At 41.2% G+C, this 17,894-nt stretch overlaps 1 protein-coding gene across 7 annotated transcripts in view; it reads right to left on the reverse strand.

The window, feature by feature from the left end:
• Positions 1 to 17,299, reverse strand: part of IFT81 (intraflagellar transport 81) — a 95,168-nt gene extending 77,869 nt beyond the window's left edge. For 3 of the 7 annotated variants that reach the window (XM_033220648.1, XM_033220650.1, XM_033220652.1), the window contains exons 1-8: positions 17,191 to 17,299; positions 14,364 to 14,528; positions 13,737 to 13,840; positions 12,451 to 12,631; positions 8,980 to 9,069; positions 6,594 to 6,659; positions 6,171 to 6,281; positions 4,752 to 4,836 (exon numbers count right to left, since the gene is read on the reverse strand). In XM_033220648.1, coding sequence (XP_033076539.1) covers positions 4,752 to 4,836; positions 6,171 to 6,281; positions 6,594 to 6,659; positions 8,980 to 9,069; positions 12,451 to 12,631; positions 13,737 to 13,840; positions 14,364 to 14,507 — 781 coding nt within the window. In that variant the 5' untranslated portion in view covers positions 14,508 to 14,528; positions 17,191 to 17,299. Of the gene's footprint in view, positions 1 to 4,751; positions 4,837 to 6,170; positions 6,282 to 6,593; positions 6,660 to 8,979; positions 9,070 to 12,450; positions 12,632 to 13,736; positions 13,841 to 14,363; positions 14,529 to 16,766 lie in introns of all 7 variants that reach the window. The other 4 variants (XM_033220649.1, XM_033220653.1, XM_033220654.1 and 1 more) reach the window with 4 other exon arrangements.
• Between the last annotated feature and the right edge of the window lie 595 nt (positions 17,300 to 17,894).

Below are 17,894 nucleotides of genomic sequence, written 5' to 3' on the forward strand. Positions count from 1 at the left end.
CTAGCCTGGGCAACGAGAGCGAAACTCCATCTCAAAAAATAAAAAAGAGGCCAGGCGTGGTGGCTCATGCCTGTAATCCCAGCACTTTGGGAGGCCAAGGTGGGCAGATTACCTGAGGTCGGGAGTTTGAGAGCAGCCTGACCAACATGGAGAAACCCTGTCTGTACTAAAAAAAAAAAAATACAAAATTAGTTGGGCATGGTGGCATATGCCTGTAATCCCAGCTACTCAGGAGGCTGAGGCAGGAGAATCGCTTGAACCCGGGAGACGGAGGTTGCAGTGAGCTGAGATCGTGCCATTGCACTCCAGCCTGGGCAACAGGAGCGAAACTCCGTCTCAATAAATAAATAAATAAATAGATAGATAAACAAACAAACAAACAAACAAACAAATAAATAAATAAAATAAATCACACTGTAATCAGTCAGTCATTCCTATGTGGTTTTTGATTAAATCTACATCCTGGCTTCTTTGTCTGTTAGATGACCAGCTTTTCCACCCTCAGGTTTTTAAACATACCCCATTTAATTAGAGATGCATGGAATAAAAAACTAAAATGTTTTTCAAGAGTTAAAATACTCAAGTAATATTTTCTGTATTTAAAAAAAAGTTTCTAATTCTAGAAAATATAAACTGATTTACAGTGACAGAAAGCAAATCCATGGTTGCCTGGGGAGGGACAGAGAGGCAGAAGGGGGCAAGAGTGAGACATTAAAAACAGTCAGTGGAAATGTTTGGGGATGATTGACAGGTTTGTGATCTTGATCAAAAGCTGATGGTTTCACCAGTGTATACATATGTCAAAAGAAATCAAGAATACACTTTAGGGTATGGTAGGAAAGGGGAAGAAGAGCATTCGAACAAATACTTAATGTGTGCGGAGTTTAAAACCTAGATGACAGGTTGATAGGTGCAGCAAACCACCATGGCACATGTATACTTATGTAGCAAACCCGCACGTTCAGCACATGTAACCCAAAACTTAAAGTAAAATTTAAAAAAATTTTTTAAAAATACACTTTAAATATATGCTATTTATTTATTGAGATAAAGTCTTACTCTGTCACCTAGGCTGGAGTGCAGTGGCATAATCATAGCTCATTTTAACCTCAAACCCTTGGGCTCAAGTGATCCTCCTGCCTCAGGCTCCTGGATAGCTAGGACTATAGGCATGCAACACCATGCCCAGCTAATTTTTTATTATTTATTTATTTATTTATTTTTGAGATGGAGTCTCGCTCTGTCACCCAGGCTGGAGTGCAGTGGCACGATCTTGGCTCACTGCAAGCTCCGCCTCCCAGGTTCATGCCGTTCTCCTATCTCAGTCTCCCGAGTAGCTGAGACTACAGGTGCCCACCACCATGCCCGACTAATTTTTTATATGTTTTTAGTAGAGACGGGGTTTCACCATGTTAGCCAGGATGGTATCGATCTCCTGACCTTGGGATCCACCCGCCTTGGCCTCCCAAATAATTTTTTATTTTTTGTAGAGATGGGGTCTTGCTATGTTGCCCAGGCTGATCTCAAACTTCTGGGCTCAAGTGATCCTCTTACCGTGGCCTCCCAAAGGAGTAGCATTATAGGCATTGAGTCACTGAACCACACCAAATATGTGCAGCTTTTTCTTTTCTTTTCTTTTTTTTTTTTTTTTTTGAGACAGAGTCTCCCTCTGTTGCCCAGGCTGGAGTGCAGTGGCACAATCTCAGTTCACTGCAACTTCCACCTCCCGGGCTCAAGTGATCCTCCCACCTCAGCCTCCCAAAGTAGCTGGGACTACAAGCGTGCACCACCACACCTGGCTAATTTTTGTATTTTTTTGTAGAGACAGGGTTTTGCCATGTTGCCCAGGCTGGTCTTGATCTCCTGGGATCAGGTGATCTGCTCACCTTTGCGTCCTAAAATATTGGGATTACAGGTGTGAACCACTGCACCAGGCCTTGTATGGTTTCTTATATGTTGACTTTACCTCAATAGAGTTATTTAAAACATAAAACCCAAGTTTCCATCAAATTTTAAATTACTCTCTTAAAAAATTTAACTTAGACCTTGAAAACTAATCATACGTTTCTATGAAAAGTTTTAAAAGCATTATCTTTCAAAATCCTGGAGAAATTAAATACAAGATCACTAAGATGTCAGCAAACTTTTCTATTAAAAACCCTTTGAAAACATCTCACTGATCCTACTATAATCAAATGAGTGTCTTCTTTTATGAAATAAATCTCACAGATGTGTGGAGTATAATGATGATTAGCCTTGGCCGGGCGCAGTGGCTCATGCCTGTAATCCCAGCACTTTGGGAGGCTGAGGCGGGCGGATCACCTGAGGTCAGGAGTTAAAGACCAGCCTGGCCAACATGGAGAAACCTCATCTCTACTAAAAACAGAAAAATTAGCGGGGCGTGGTGGCGCATACCTGTAATACCAACTACTCCAGAGGCTGAGGCAGAAAAATCACTTGAACTCGTGAGGCGGAGGCTGCGGAGAGCTGAGATCACACCACTGCATTCCAGCCTGGGCAACAAGAGCAACACTCCATCTCAAAAGAAAAAAAAAAATGATTAACCTCAGTGAATGTTTTATAATATAGCTGTTACTCTGCAAAAAGACAAATTACGCCGGGCGCGGTGGCTCAAGCCTGTAATCCCAGCACTTTGGGAGGCCGAGACGGGCGGATCACGAAGTCAGGAGATCGAGACCATCCTGGCTAACACGGTGAAACCCTGTCTCTACTAAAAAAATACAAAAAATTAGCCGGGCGTGGTGGCGGGTGCCTGTAGTCCCAGCTACTCAGGAGGCTGAGGCAGGAGAATGGCGTAAACCCGGGAGGCGGAGCTTGCAGTGAGCAGAGATCCGGCCACTGCACACCAGCCTGGGCAAAAGAGCGAGACTCCGTCTCAAAAAAAAAAAAAAAAAGACAAATTACACTGTCATACTAAAAATACTTTTTGTTATGTAAGTAAATAACAGCTTTTGTAAGCCTTTTTTGTTACTGAAAAGTTAGAGCTTGTTAAAATAAATACCATGATCAATTAAATATGTTTAATCTACCCTTTTCCTAGGCTGTGAATAGATCACTTAAGACTTTTCCACTTCCCAGAAAGATGTCAACAAAGTCGGAACTCCTTAACCTCCTGCTCCCTGCTCTTATAGAATTTCATAGATTACTACAGAAAGATGAATTAACCCTCTATCAGCTATTTACATTGGGACAGTTCTCCAATACAAATGAGAGCTTTCCACTGCTCTTTCAGTTTGTGTGGTCTTTCTTCTGACAAGCAAAAACGCTTTGTAAAATGCCTAGGATGGATCTGGTGGTGTAATCTGGGCTGTTAAGACAGTTTATCCTCTGTGTTAAGCTAATGTAAGAACACAGCCAGAGATATCAACATCATTAGCACTGTTATTCTACAAACCAAAATATGAAAAACACTCGGTTTTTTTTTTTTTTTGAGACGAAGTGTTGCTCTGTCGCCCAGGCTGGGGTGCAGTGGCCGGATCTCAGCTCACTGCAAGCTCCGCCTCCTGGGTTCACGCCATTCTCCTGCCTCAGCCTCCCAAGTAGCTGGGACTACAGGCGCCCGCCACCTCGCCCGGCTAGTTTTTTGTATTTTTAGTAGAGACGGGGTTTCACCGTGTTAGCCAGGATGGTCTCGATCTCCTGACCTTGTGATCCGCCTGTCTCAGCCTCCCAAAGTGCTGGGATTAACAGGCTTGAGCCACCACGCCCGGCCAACACTCGGTTTTAAGGATCCAGCATTCTATTGTTTTTCTTTATTGCCCAGGCTTTAACACAATGATTCACAATTTTTCCAATCATCATTTTCACAACAGCCATGCTAAGTCCTTTATTTATTTATTTGTTTGTTTATTTATTTATTTTGAGACAGAGTCTCGCTCTGTTGCCCAGGCTGGAGTGCAATGGCGCGATCTCGGCTCACTGCAACCTCTGCCTCTCAGGTTCAAGCAATTCTCCTGCTGCAGCATCCCAAGTAGCTGAGATTATAGGCACCTGTCATCATGCCCACCGTTTTTGTACTTTTAGTAGAAACAAGGTTTCACCATGTTGGCCAGGTTGGTCTCGAACTCCTGACCTCAAGTGATCTACACGCCTCAGCCTCCTAAAGTGCTGGGATTATAGGTGTGAGCTACCACGCCCAGCCACGCTAAGTCCTTTATACAAGCATAAACTGGACAGCCTCCCTCCACAATTGTTTTCATTATCTTTACTCTGTGATGTGAAAAACTGGTTAGGAATTTTTTGTTGCTGTTGTTAAGATGGAGTCTCCCTCTATCGCCTAGGCTGGGCTGCAGTGGTGTGATCTTGGCTCACTGCAACCTCCGCCTCCCAGATTCAAGGGATTCTCCTGCCTCAGCCTCCCGAGTATCTGGGATTACAGGCACCTGCCACCATGCTCGCCTAATTTTTGTATTTTTAGTAGAGATGGGGTTTTGCCATGTTGGCCAGGCTGGAGAACTCCTGACCTCTCGCCACCTCAGCCTCCCAAAGTGCTGGGATTGTAGGCATGAGTCACTGCACCTGGCCATCTGGTTGGGAATTTTTAAAAACATCTGGTGAAAACCCAGGGATGTCTTCATCAGGGCTCTCCTTCTCCAGCTAGGAAATGATGTTCCAAAATGCTGAGACATCACTTGATGATAATTAATTCCCACAAATTGATTTTTTTAGGAAGATCTTGATTTAAATTAGTATTTTCTAATCACCTATACCATATAATAATTTCCACTTACTTTCAGGTTTTGCATCTGCTGCAGCTTGGCGCATGCTTTTCAGCTGGTTTTGTACTCTTTGCAATCTTTGCACTGCATGAAAGAGCTTTAAAATACAATTAAATTGATTACTTGCTTAGTCTACTGAAGCTTACCTCTCACTTAGGCAAGCAATGGAAAATACAAGTTCCATATAATTCTTATGATATAAAGGGAACAAATAATGAGAACTCAGAAAATTCCCATATTAAACCCAAAATGTAACTGGTTCTCTCAATACCTTTTCATGTACATTTTTAAAGGAAGTTTTCAGAAATTTTTCTTTAGTTATTTATTGAATTTGCAGTTTAAGGAAAAATACTTATCAAAGAAACACACACAGCAGATTTTTCTTGTTATACATGGTTTTCTTAAGGCTAAGTAATGTTAACATTGTTATAGCGATGTTTCAGAATCACAAACCAACGCCAAGTAATGCAGCTTACTGCTTAGGCAATGCAGCTTACTACTGCAGTGAAACTACTTCAATGCCAAGTCAAGTGCCAGCAGAGCCAAACATTTAAACTGCTGATTTAGTAGTAAATGAAGCTTATGTGAAATATATTTTAATGTATAACTCTACTCAGATTTTAAAATAGATTTTTAATAAGTAAAAGTAATAATTTCTGAGCAAATTATTTTTTCTTTAAGCCAAAGTTTAAAAACAGGGAGTGTAGGTGATTTTGAGCCTTTTCATGACTTATTTGCCATTGTATTAAATTGCAGAGGGTACTGTGATCAGTGGAATAAAAAGAATGGTCTCATAGCCCTGGAATCTAAAGGCATCCATTAGAGATTCTAGAAGTTTTATTAGCAGTTAATCTTACTGTTAACATTACAATGACTCTTCTGTAATGTTGGAACATGAGGTAAGCATAGGCCAAAAGACAGTGTATAGATACAATTCAGAATATAAAACCCAAGAAGTGGTATTGTTGTTGCCACAAAATATTTATCTTTTTTTTTCTTTTCTCAGATAAAGTCTCACTCTGCTGCCTAAGCTGGAGTACAGTAGTGCGGTCTCGGCTCACTGCAACCTCCACCTCCTGGGTTCAAGCTATTCTCCTGCCTCAGCCTCCTGAGTAGCTGGGACTATAGGCATGCACCACCATACCTGGCTAATTTTTGTATATTTAGTACAGACAGGGTTTCACTGTGTTGGCCAGGTTGGTCTTGAACTCCCGACCTCGTAATCCGCCTGCCTCAGCCTCCCAAAGTGCTGGGATTACAGGCGTTAGCCACCGCACCCGGCCTGAAATATTTATCTTAATTAAAAGAGTATTCCACTATGTTAGCAAAAGGAATGTGAAAGTCTACAATTTTAAAACTCTTTTCTTTACAGTTGGATTATGAGAAGGAACTATTTCTTTCATACAAAAATATAAACTTTTATGTGGATACCTGATTCTTTTGTTCCTGTTTCTGTTGTGCAAGATATTCTTCTCTCTCTTTTTCAACTCGAAGTTGCCTTGCTATTTTAAGCATCCATTGATAATTCTGAGCTGTCTCCACCTACAGTAAGGGAATAAGTAGTACACGTTACTGTCAGGTTGAGGAAACAAATTAGCATGTCATGTGACTCAGACATCCACTTATCATTTCCTTTTGGTAAACAGTACTCCCTAGAGATGACAGTAAAGCTCTAGACTCCAGGTCCTTGAAAGTGCTGGGCTATTGCCTAGAGAGATTCCCTTTTCGTCAATGTTATTTGAGTCCATCCTCAGATGTACACTCATGCTTGGCTGAATCTTTATTTGCATTCCTAAATCTTTGCAAGTCCTTGGGGCTTGGGGCCAAAGTCTTACAGTGCTAATTCTGCCTTACCCTTTTCTTCAGATGTTCAACTCTCTTAATGAGCTGATCCTTTTCTTCTTCCATTGCACTGATATCCTAAAAAGTGGCAAAGAAGACATTATAAGAAAAAGTATTCTCAGTCTGTAAGATACAGATAAGGTTTTATTTTGATTATGCATCTAACATTTTCAGCATTTATAACCAGAGCATTAACAACGAAGATCCTCTTTTGGATGAAGGTCATTTCTATTTTTCCCCCAGGGCTTTTTATGCAGGGTAATTTTTTTGGCAGCTTGGTGTTCATCCAGAAATGCAACAAAAACCGGTTATAATGCAGCAAGGTAAAGCTGCCAACCGGCACATTTGTGTTCTGATTCCAAATATGGGCACATGATTTTTGAAAAATCTTCTATAATGGAAAGTGTGCAGGTCTAAATACATGAACAACAGCTGCTGACATCCCATCTGTTCTGTTAAATACCAAACCATATATTCTGCCAATTTCCCATCAAAATCATTTTTAAGGCTATGGTATTTTCATGACATAAATTTGAGCCTGGTTTTTCCAGTTAACCAATTCCCTCTCTGAAAATAAAGACTTCAAAAATAAACTTCCTTCCTATTAACCAGCTTCATAGTATTTTGTTATAAAAGCAAACAAATAAAAAAACCTCTTCCTAAATCTAAAAAACTAATAGCTTAACTATCACAGTAACAGTAAAGGTAAAATATACATGGTAGTCAATATTGATAGAATTTGGAAAAATGGGCACTCTTACTCATTACTGATAGCATTGTACTGAAGAACAATATTAAAAGTCTTAAAATACAGCCTGGCCAACATGTTGAAACTTTGTCTCTACTAAAAATACAAAATTAGCCAGGCATGGTGGCAAGTGCCTGTAATCCCAGCTACTTAGAAGGCTGAGGCAGGAGAATCGCTTGAACCCAGGAGGTGGAGGTTGCAGTGAGCCAAGATTGTGCCACTGCACTCCAGCCTGGGTGACAGAGTGAGACTCTGTCTCAAAAAAAAAAAAAAAAAGTCTTAAAATAAATGTTCATCCCTTCTAGCCCAGTAATTTTATATCTGATGATTTGTCCAGATAAAACATTCATGAAAAGACATCCTCTATAAAGATTCTCATTAATGCAAGTTACACCTAAAATTTGGAAATGACCAAAATATATGAGGATTGTTAAATAAATCACTGCATAATACAATGAAAGTCATTAAAAATTATGCAGAAGAATGTTTATGACATGAGAAAAAGTCATGATATGACATTACTTGAAAGAGGCAGATTACAACATTTATCTACAGAATACCAAGAAAAAGATTTAAATATATTTATCAAAATGTCAAACCATAGTTGTCTCTAGAGAATGAGATTATGAGTGAATTATTTTTTATTTTATTTTACTTTTTTTTTTGAGACAAAGACTCACTCTGTCACCCACCCAGAGTGCAGTGGTATGATCACAGCTCACTGCAGCCTTGAACTCCCAGGCTCAAGTGATCCTCCTGCCTCAGCTTCCCGAGTAGCTGGGACTACAGGCATGCACCACCATGCCTGGCTAATTTTTTTTTTTTTCTTGAGACAGAATCTTGCCATCTTGCCCGAGCTGGTCTCAAACTCTTGGGCTCAAAAGATCCTCCAGCCTCAGCCACCCAAAGTGTTTGGATTACAGGCATGAGCTACCACATCTGGCCTACTAAAGTATTCTTGAACATATGCTTCGTAGAAAATTTAGAAAATACGATTAAACAAGAAATAGAGGCTAGTTGCAGTAGTGGCTCATGCCTATAATCCCAGTACTTTGAGAGGCCAAGGTAGGAGGTCATAGCTTGAGCCCAAGAGGTCAAGACCAACCTGGGCAACATGGCAAAATCCCGTCACTACAAAAAAAAATACAAAAATCAGCTGGGCATGGTGGTGCCTGCCTGTAATCCTAGCTACTCAGGAGGCTCAGGCAGGTGGATCATTTGAACTTGGGATGTAGAGACTGCAGTAAGCTGTGATCACACCACCATACTCCAGGCTGGATGACAGAGTGAGACCCTGTCTCAAAAAAAAAAAAGAGAGAAAACTTTAGTAATAATGAATGAAATTAAAATACAGACTCTAGGTTCTTGTCATTATTCTGGTTTACTTACAGGACATAATGGAGGAATAGTAGATGGATATATATCACTTTTCTTCCATACTATAAGGAACTACTCATTGTGAATTTACCCCAGTCTCATCAATTTCATCAGTAAGGAACTACCAAAGGTCCCACAAAGTAAAATGTACCATTTGCTATCACAGTCTCCATATAGTCTTAAGACTCATACTGAATTAATTAAAAACAAAAATGCTAAATCCAATATTATTCAAATCCCCAAAAAATTGTTACTATGTTTTCTTTCCTTTACCTTTCTTATTTCTGCTGTAGAAAATCCAGATGCTTTGAGCTGCTCATATTCTTTATGCAAAGTTTTAAAGGCATCCATTAACTCTTCATACTAAAAGAATAAGTTAATAAATTATAAACTAATAACTAGATCCAGTCGAGTTTTCTTTTTTTTTTTTTTTTTGAGACAGACTCTTGCTATGTTACCCAGCCTGGAGTGCAGTGGCACAATCTCTGCTCACTGCAACCTCTGCCTCCCGGGTTCAAGCGATTCTCCTGCCTCAGCCTCCTGAGTAGCTGAGATTACATGCACGTGCCACCACGCCTGGCTAATTTTTGTATTTTTAGTAGACACAGGGTTTCACCATGTTGGTCAGGCTGGTCTTGAACTCCTGACCTCGTGATCCACTTGCTCTGGCCTCCCAAAGTGCTGGGATTACAGGCGTGAGCCATAGAGTTTTCTTAATCAGGTTATCTATTAACTTACGGCAATAACTTAAGTCATTGTAAGAACACCATTAAAAACACAAAAACACATCCTTATACATTTATATAGGATACAAAAAAGTACATCTCTACCATCTTAACACTAAATACTTCTCTATCTTCATTTCTGGTTACTTTCCTACTTCACACTCTACACTCTAGCTATGTTGATATCTAAGTCCCGGAACATTCCAAGCTCTCACGTCCAGCTTATACATCTATGACTCCTTCACCCATAACTTAAGCAACTCCTATTCATCCTTCAAGTCTTCACATAGATTCCACTATTCTCAGGGAAGCCTTCTCTGGCTCTTTACCTATCCTAGCAGAGTAGATATCATGTACAATTATAACTGACTATTACGATTTCCTGTCTGTCTCCCTCCATCATATAGTGAGAGCCAAGAGGAAAAGAATCATATTCATTGTGTACACCCTTGTATCCCTGGGGCCTAGCACAGTGCATAACCCATGGAGGTGTTTAAGATAAAGTAGTTGAATGGGCCAAGTGCGGTGGCTCACACCTGTAATCCTGGTACTTTGTGATACTGAGGCAGATGGATCACTTGAGGTCAGGAGTTCGAGACCAGCCTGGCCAACATGGTGAAACCCCATCTCTACTAAAAATACAAAACATTAACTGGGCACAGTGGCACACACCTGTAATCCCAGCTACTCAGGAGGCTGAGGCAGGAGATTGCTTGATCCTGGGAAGCGGAGACTGCAGTAAGCCGAGATCGCGCCACTGTACTCCAGCCTGGGTGACAGAGCGAGACTCTGTCTCAAATAAAGAAAAGTAATGGAATGAATGAAAAAAATCCTGTTACCTAAAAGTGTTTTAAAATAGTCTTTTTGTTGTTGTTGTTTTAGAGACAGGGGCTCACTCTGTCGCCCTGGCTGGAGTGCAGTGGTGCGATCACAGCTCATTGCAGCCTCGACCTCCCTGGGCTTAGGTGATCCTACTACCTCAGCTTCCCAAGTAGTTGGGACTACAAGCTTATGTCACCATGCTGAGCTGATTTTTTAAATTTTTTGTAGAGATGGGTTTCACCATGTTGCCCAGGCTGGTCTCCAACTCTTGAGCTCAAACAATCTGCCCGCCTTGGCCTCCCAAAGTGCTAGGATTAAAGGCATGAGACACTATGCCCGGCCAAAAAGTTATTTTGATGGGGAATGACAGGAATAATATTTTTCTTGATTGATCATATCTTACAAATCTACAAATTATTAATTAGAAGACTCTTCATTCCAAAAGATAATACGTATTTTTATTAGGATTCCTGAAATGACTGGCTAAATGTGTAAATCATTATACACTGTAAATCATTGTGTGTATATCTTTCTCATATTTATAATGTGTATATATATATAGAGAGAGAGAAACAGAGAGATACCTGTCAGATATGCTTCAAGAACAAGTATGTCTTTATTACCATTAATTATTTCATTAACTAGCTGAGCATATTTAGCAAAGACTTAATCAGGTCGGGCACTGTGGCTCACGCCTGCAATCCCAACACTTTGGGAGCCGAGTTGGGCTGATCACGAGGTCAGGAGTTCGAGACCAGCCTGGCCAACATAGTGAAACCCCATCTCTACTAAAAATACAAAGATTAGCTGGGTGTGGTGGTGGGCACCTGTAATCCCAGCTACTCGGGAGGCTGAGGCAGGAGAATCGCTTGAACCCAGGAGGCAGAGGTTGCAGTGAGCCGAGATCACACCACTGCACTCCATCCAGCCTGGGCAACAGAGCAAGACTCTGTCTCGAAAAAGAAAAAAAAAAAAGACAACTTCCTCTAGATAAATTAATTTTTATCAGATTTATTGATGGTGGGAGCCTAGGAAGGAGAAAGTACACATTTACACTTCTCTATTTCCCACATTGTGTAAAATATTCAAAGGTAAGGACAGGTGATCTCATTCTGCTGTGCTTCTCCCATGGCATCTATTATGACATCTGACATAATTATTTGCATAAATACTGTCTTAAGAGATCAATATTGACTCTATTTTGAGTTACTGCCATGTCCACCCAAAATAGCAAAGTACATGGATAAAAATAAAAATATTCAGTTGGTTACTGTGATTCAATCCAAATATTGAGCTCACATTAGAAGTGACTATACAAAGTCTGGAAGAAAATAAAGATGGATAAGACATGACACCTGTCTCTATGGGCCTCAGAATGTATCGGGAAAAACAGATTGACAAACTGTTTACAACAATTTGACACAAATCAGTCTATGTAAGTGCTGTGGAATAAAAGTGTGAAACACTAAACAGAAGCACTTAAAAAAAAAAATCAAAGTCCTTTTAAATCTAAGCCTAATTACTCTCTCTACTTTCTTTGGCCAGCAATGTACTCAGGGATCTCAGGATCAGAAGCCAGACCAGCCAGAATCCTCAGTACTCAAGAGCTTTAAGACCTTATGCCAGAACCTAATGTTACTCCAAAACTCTGGCGAGAAAGATGCACTGAGATTTCAAACTCCGGAATCTATCTCTACACTTTGTCTGATTAGGAAGTCCTTTGAGACTGCAAGCCTAGGTTCTTTGCCTGCTTCTTTCCAGGAGCTCACATGTCCCAATTTGCCTGGGATAGTGTCAATTTAAACCATTTTTCTTGGTGTTTAAATGTTATGATAGTCTGTTTCTCTCTAATTTGGATAAAAAACTATGTAGTCACCTTACTGATGAACAAAGTGCTGTGCAGACTTAACCCAGGATCCCATTTACCCACAACTGCTAAGTAATAAATTATTCTAAAATCTTAGTATCAGGTTTGTTTTTTTTCCTATTCACATACTCCTATCACTAAAACAGCATTTGTGTGCAAAAGCCGTTATCTTGAGATGTGGCCATAGTTGAACATTAGCTGATACAGTTTTATTTTCTTGTGCCACTTGGAACTATAAAGACAGCAAATGAAAAAAAGAGTAACATGTATTTGAATATGTACACTTTGAAATCCACTACAATTTCAATGTATCATTTATGTATTGTTTACCTGTTTATTGGTGTCAGCCACAGTTTCATCCTGAAGAAACTCACTTGGTACCTCAAGTTTTATTAAAAAACGAGCTAAATATGCTCTTTTCTTCAGTTCATGAGTCCTCTGAAGAAGCCAGTGGAGCACTGGGTAAATTACAGGTTTACTTCCAACCACCAAACCCTGACGAAAAGTACTCCTAAGAGAGAAACACACACAAACACACACACACTTCACAGTAAACTTTGAAGAGAAAGCATTTTCTCAAAAGCTGATTTACAATGTAAATTTACAATGTAAATGCTTTCTGCAACTTTTTAAAAAAGATAAACCCAAGGAATTTTTTTTTTTTTTTTTGAGACAGGTCTCACTTTATTGCCCAGGCTGGAGCACAACACAGCTCACCGAAGCCTTAACCTCCTGGCTCAGGTGATCCTCCCACCTTAGCCTCCCAAGTAGCTGGGACTAGAGGCACCAACCACCATGCCCAGCTGATTTTCTGCTGTTGTATTTTTTGTAGAGACAGCATTTCGCCATGTTGCCCAGGCTGGTCTCGAACTCCTGAGCTCAAGCGATCCTCCCACCTTGGCCTCTCAAAGTGCTAGGATTACAGGCGTGAGCTACCATGCCTGGCCCCAAGGCTATTCTAAAGTCATTCTGTACATTAGTTAGAAAATTAGAAAAATCAGGCCCTCAATATATCATTGGCATATCCAAGTAAGTTGTGTTTAAGCTGTTTTTATCTAGGATGGCAGATAAAGGATACAATGGTATAGTGGATTTACCAGACAGCTTGATTAAGGGAAAGAACTGACCCACTTAAGACTTCTGAGTTTGGTTATAGAAGGTTTAAGATTATTTTGAAACTCAGTGATGTTCTCAGGCCATCAAATGAGGGAAACCAGGTATTACCTAAAAAGATTGACTGCAGGCCGGGCGCGGTGGCTCAAGCCTGTAATCCCAGCACTTTGGGAGGCCGAGACGGGCGGATCACGAGGTCAGGAGATCGAGACCCTCCTGGCTAATACAGTGAAACCCCGTCTCTACTAAAAATACAAAAACTAGCTGGGCGAGGTGGCGGGCGCCTGTAGTCCCAGCTACTCGGGAGGCTGAGGCAGGAGAATGGCGTAAACCCGGGAGGCGGAGCTTGCAGTGAGCTGAGATCCGGCCACTGCACTCCAGCCTGGGCGACAGAGCGAGACTCCGCCTCAAAAAAAAAAAAAAAAAAAAGATTGACTGCAGTACATGAAGGTTTGGATATTAAAGCATAATTTTAAAAACTCAATACGTGATCAGATTCTTACATGTCTGTGGCATTCCCTGAAGGTTTGTATTTAAGAATACCAAGAAGGCTCAACATTCGTTTGGCTGTCTGCTCTGGCATCTCCTCTCTTAAATCCACAAGTTGCTAACAAAGAAATTGAAAAAAAAATATGTTATTGCTGTATACGTAACAAAGGACAATATTTAAACTCACTGACAAAATTGTTCTACTAGAGCTTAACAGCACAATGGTCTCTTCATAAAATAGATTAAGGATGGAGGTCCCCAGATTCCAAGTGAGGGGGCACCCAAGTCAGATCAAGATTCATATTAAGAATGTTAAGCTTCAAAAAAAGTATCCAGTGGAATGGACCAGTGTATGAGAGACATGAACTAACTTGCAATACAATAAAACCTTTTGTGAAAGCATTTTCATTCCTTAACCAAACCTATTTACGTCTGGAAGTAGAGAATTAATTTCTAAATAAGGTACTAATAGATAACTTATTTTTGAGCTAGCAGAGAAATGTTATGCATCATTTACTATTACTTTACAGACATGGAAAATAAGGCTCAGAGAGGTTAAACAATTTGCCCAAGACTCACAGCTATTTAGAGGCAGAAACTGGCTTTCTGCTACCCATCAAAAAGAAAGAGAAAACTCTTACCTTTGGGTCAATCTCAGCCAGGACATCACTGAGAACTTGTAATAGTTGCATTGGCTCCAAGGAATCAAACGTGATTAAATTATAGTTCTTCCTAAAGGGCTCCTTATTGAGACTGTCCACAATGAATTTAATTTGATCACTCATAATTAGGTCTTATAATTTTAACTAAAGAGTAAAAATAGAAAAAAAAAAAATCCTCAATACTGGTAACAAAAGTCCTGGGTAAAAACCAGAATTAAGTTCACACAACGTAGGCACAAAAAGTATAATTCTACATGACATACAAAATGCTGTGAAAAGGGTTATTTTGTTGAAAGAAATCCAAGTATAATGGCTTTATCATGAAAACTGCAGTATATAGTGTTAATTTTAACATCAAATGCTTTGTACATGCATCTGTTGTTAACAGTAATCATCTGAGTTAATGTGGACAAATGAATAATAAATCCCACCTCTATTAACATCTTTCCCATGCAGGTGCATAATTTCTACCCAGGAATTAAACATGCTCCTAATTTTTAGGAGCCTGTCTGCAAGCCTAACAGATGTTTCTCCCAAATCTCCCAAAAAATATTGAGAGATTTTTACTTTAAAATCTGTATTTCCAGTTTCTCTTGAAAATCAGATCTGGCAACCATGGGCCCACATTTGTGTATGCCCACAACCAACTGCAGCTGAGTAGAGGCTGCACACTTCAAGTACCCTTCATCCATTTCTGTTATTGGTGTGCCCAGTAGGCATCCACTCTGCCACCCTAGAGTAACTCAGGCCTTCATTTCCTTTGGCCTTCAATGAGGCAACAGCCTCCTGTTCTCTGGCCTCCACCTCTTCCCATTCCAAATCATCTGTAGGCTCCTTATCGCACACAAAATACAGCTCAAACTTCTTGGATTCTGAGATTCTTTATGATCTGGCATAACTTATCCCTTTCCAACTTTATTTCCAAATTGTTACCTTTCTACCCCTTCAAAGTTCAGCCTATTGGAACAGTCACTTAGTTTTTCCATCACTCTGACTTTAGTTAATGTTGCTTTCTCTGCCTAAAATGACTGCTCGCCCCTCCTTCATCTCGAGAGGTGCAAACCCCCCAACCATCTTTCAAGCCATGCCCACCAAATGCCAGTTCCCCCAGGAAATCTTTCTCAAGCTATCCTCCAGGTTCTGCAGCAGTGCCAACACCTGTCCTCCATAGCTGACCACACTTAAACTGTGCTTCTCTCCTAGCACAACTTTTGATCTTGTGCTGGTTCTTTAGGTACACATCTCTTCCCTGCTAAACTGTAAATTCCGTATCTATGTCCAATTCCATTTTTGAACATCCACTGTCTAAAACGGTGATTCCTTCCACTAGCTTGAATAAACTTTTTCACAGGCAAAAGGCCAGAAACAACATAAGCCTAAATCTAAAGGAAATCAGGCTGGCAGTGAGAAATATCATAACTTTTTAAAAAATTGAATATCTGATTTCTTAACTGCTGAAACAGCTTTACCCCTAGGTAAATGCTTTAACTTTAACGATTAAAAATAAATTAAAAAATAAATTGCTGCTGGGAGCTGTCACTCATTCCTGTAATCCTAGCACTTTGGGAGGCCGAGGCAGGCGGATCACTTGAGGTCAGGAGTTCGAGGCCAGCCTGGCCAACATGGTGAAACCCAGTCTCTACTAAAAATACAAAAATGAGCCAGGTGTGGTGGCAGGCGCCGATAGTCCCAGCTACAAGGAGGCTGAGGCAAAAGAATCGCTTGAACCCAGGACACGGAGGTTGCAGTGAGCCGAGATCGGGCCACTGCATTCCAGCCCAGGGGACAGAGCAAGACTCCATTTCAACAAAAAAAAAAGCAAAAAAGGATATGATCATTTCTCCACCATGATGAAAAATTATGCACAAATAATTATTATTGCTAAGAAATAAGTCAAAAGAGGATAGGAAGGATAACCACCAAGGCTTATAATAAATCTGAGGTTTCCTTTAAGCTATAGAAGGAAAACCTTTACATAAGTTTCTTTTTTTTAAATCCATATTGGAAGTGCAAGTTTCCATTGTTTAAAGTATTTTAAGTAAAAGTCCACATCATAATCTTTGCGTGCAGAAATATATATTTCATTTTAAATGATTTAGAAAGTATCTATAGGTCTATTCTCTTTTCCCTCAAAAAAAAAAAAAAAAAAAGAAAAAAGAAAAAACTCGATAAACCAGTACAACGTTTACAGGAAGGCAAAATAAACTAGTTGGGTTCCCCCCAAGTCGCCCACTAGCCTGCAAATGGTCACTCAATAAGGACAAAAGTGTACTGAACAGGCAGGCTATCTGTGCCCAGAGGGCTCTGCGCTCTAAAATTAGCAAAATCAATTACTGTCCCTCTTCTAGCGCAAAGTCGCCGCGCTAATTCCCAAGCACTCACCCACAAACGAGTCGCAGGGGGCGGGGAACAATGAAAACCAGGACGTGCGTGTTCTCTGGCACAATTTGGGACAGAAACCGTGCTGCCCGGGTCCCAGGCTGGCACAAGCGCCGACCCGCAGCCTCCTGGGAGTCCCAGAAATAGTGTCCCCCTCCTCGAGCTCGGGAGAGGGGACAGGGGACAGGGGACCCCACACCCAACCGGGCCTCTGGCGGGGGCTGCCCTGGGCCGCTCGACAGCACATCCCGCTCGGGAGCGGCCTGGATCCGCGCGAATCCCAGCAGGGCCCCGATCCCCTATCCGAGGGCTCAACCGCGACGACCCCTTCCACTTGGGAGGTGCTGCATCGGGATCAAGAGAGGACGGGAGCACTCTCCTATTTCGGGGTTCAGGGGAGTTTCCGACCGCGAGTTGGCGAGGTTACCTCAAATCCTCCTTATGAAACCGTCTCCCCACCCCCCAGGAGGCGCCCGGGCTCTAGACGGCTCCTAGAGTGGAGCTCCTTGGCAACGGTTGCTAGGCCGTGGAGTTACGACACTTCCGGGGAACCGGACGCGCGCGCGCGCGCGAGCTGGGGGTGGGGACTGGGTCGGTTAGGGTCTGACAGGCGCTGGGCTTACTTGCAAAGCTGGCCCTTTGGGACTGTGGTTCCGACCTAGACGCGCTACAATAACCTTCCCGAAAGTCCTGTACTTCGCAGTTTACAAAATACTGTCTGTATGATTAACCTATGTTAAATGCGTGTGCTGTTTCATTCATTCATTCATTTATTCATTCATGCATGCATTCATGCGCCAAACGTGGGTGATGATTTTTGTTTGTTTTTGAGGCAGGGCTGGGTGGTGGAGGGGTTGGGATGAGCAAGCATTTGGCCTGTGCTTCAAATGTAGGTTTTTGACATAAGAATCTCCAAATTAGGTTATGCATAGAAACAATTGTAGTGAGGCTCTGACAGGATTAAAAGAAGACACATTCATCATAGAGATTTCAGCTTCTGTGTCACATTACTGGGCCACATTACCTGAACTGGGAATTAATTTTTTTTAAACCCAGTACGTTTTAAATATGCTGAGAGCCTGAAAGGGGGTGCAGGAGAACTAAGTGTCCTAAGGTTCCTTTGGCTTCTGA

The sequence above is a fragment of the Trachypithecus francoisi genome, unplaced genomic scaffold (assembly GCF_009764315.1).
Source record: "Trachypithecus francoisi isolate TF-2019V2 unplaced genomic scaffold, Tfra_2.0 Lachesis_group11, whole genome shotgun sequence".
Lineage (NCBI taxonomy): Eukaryota > Metazoa > Chordata > Mammalia > Primates > Cercopithecidae > Trachypithecus > Trachypithecus francoisi.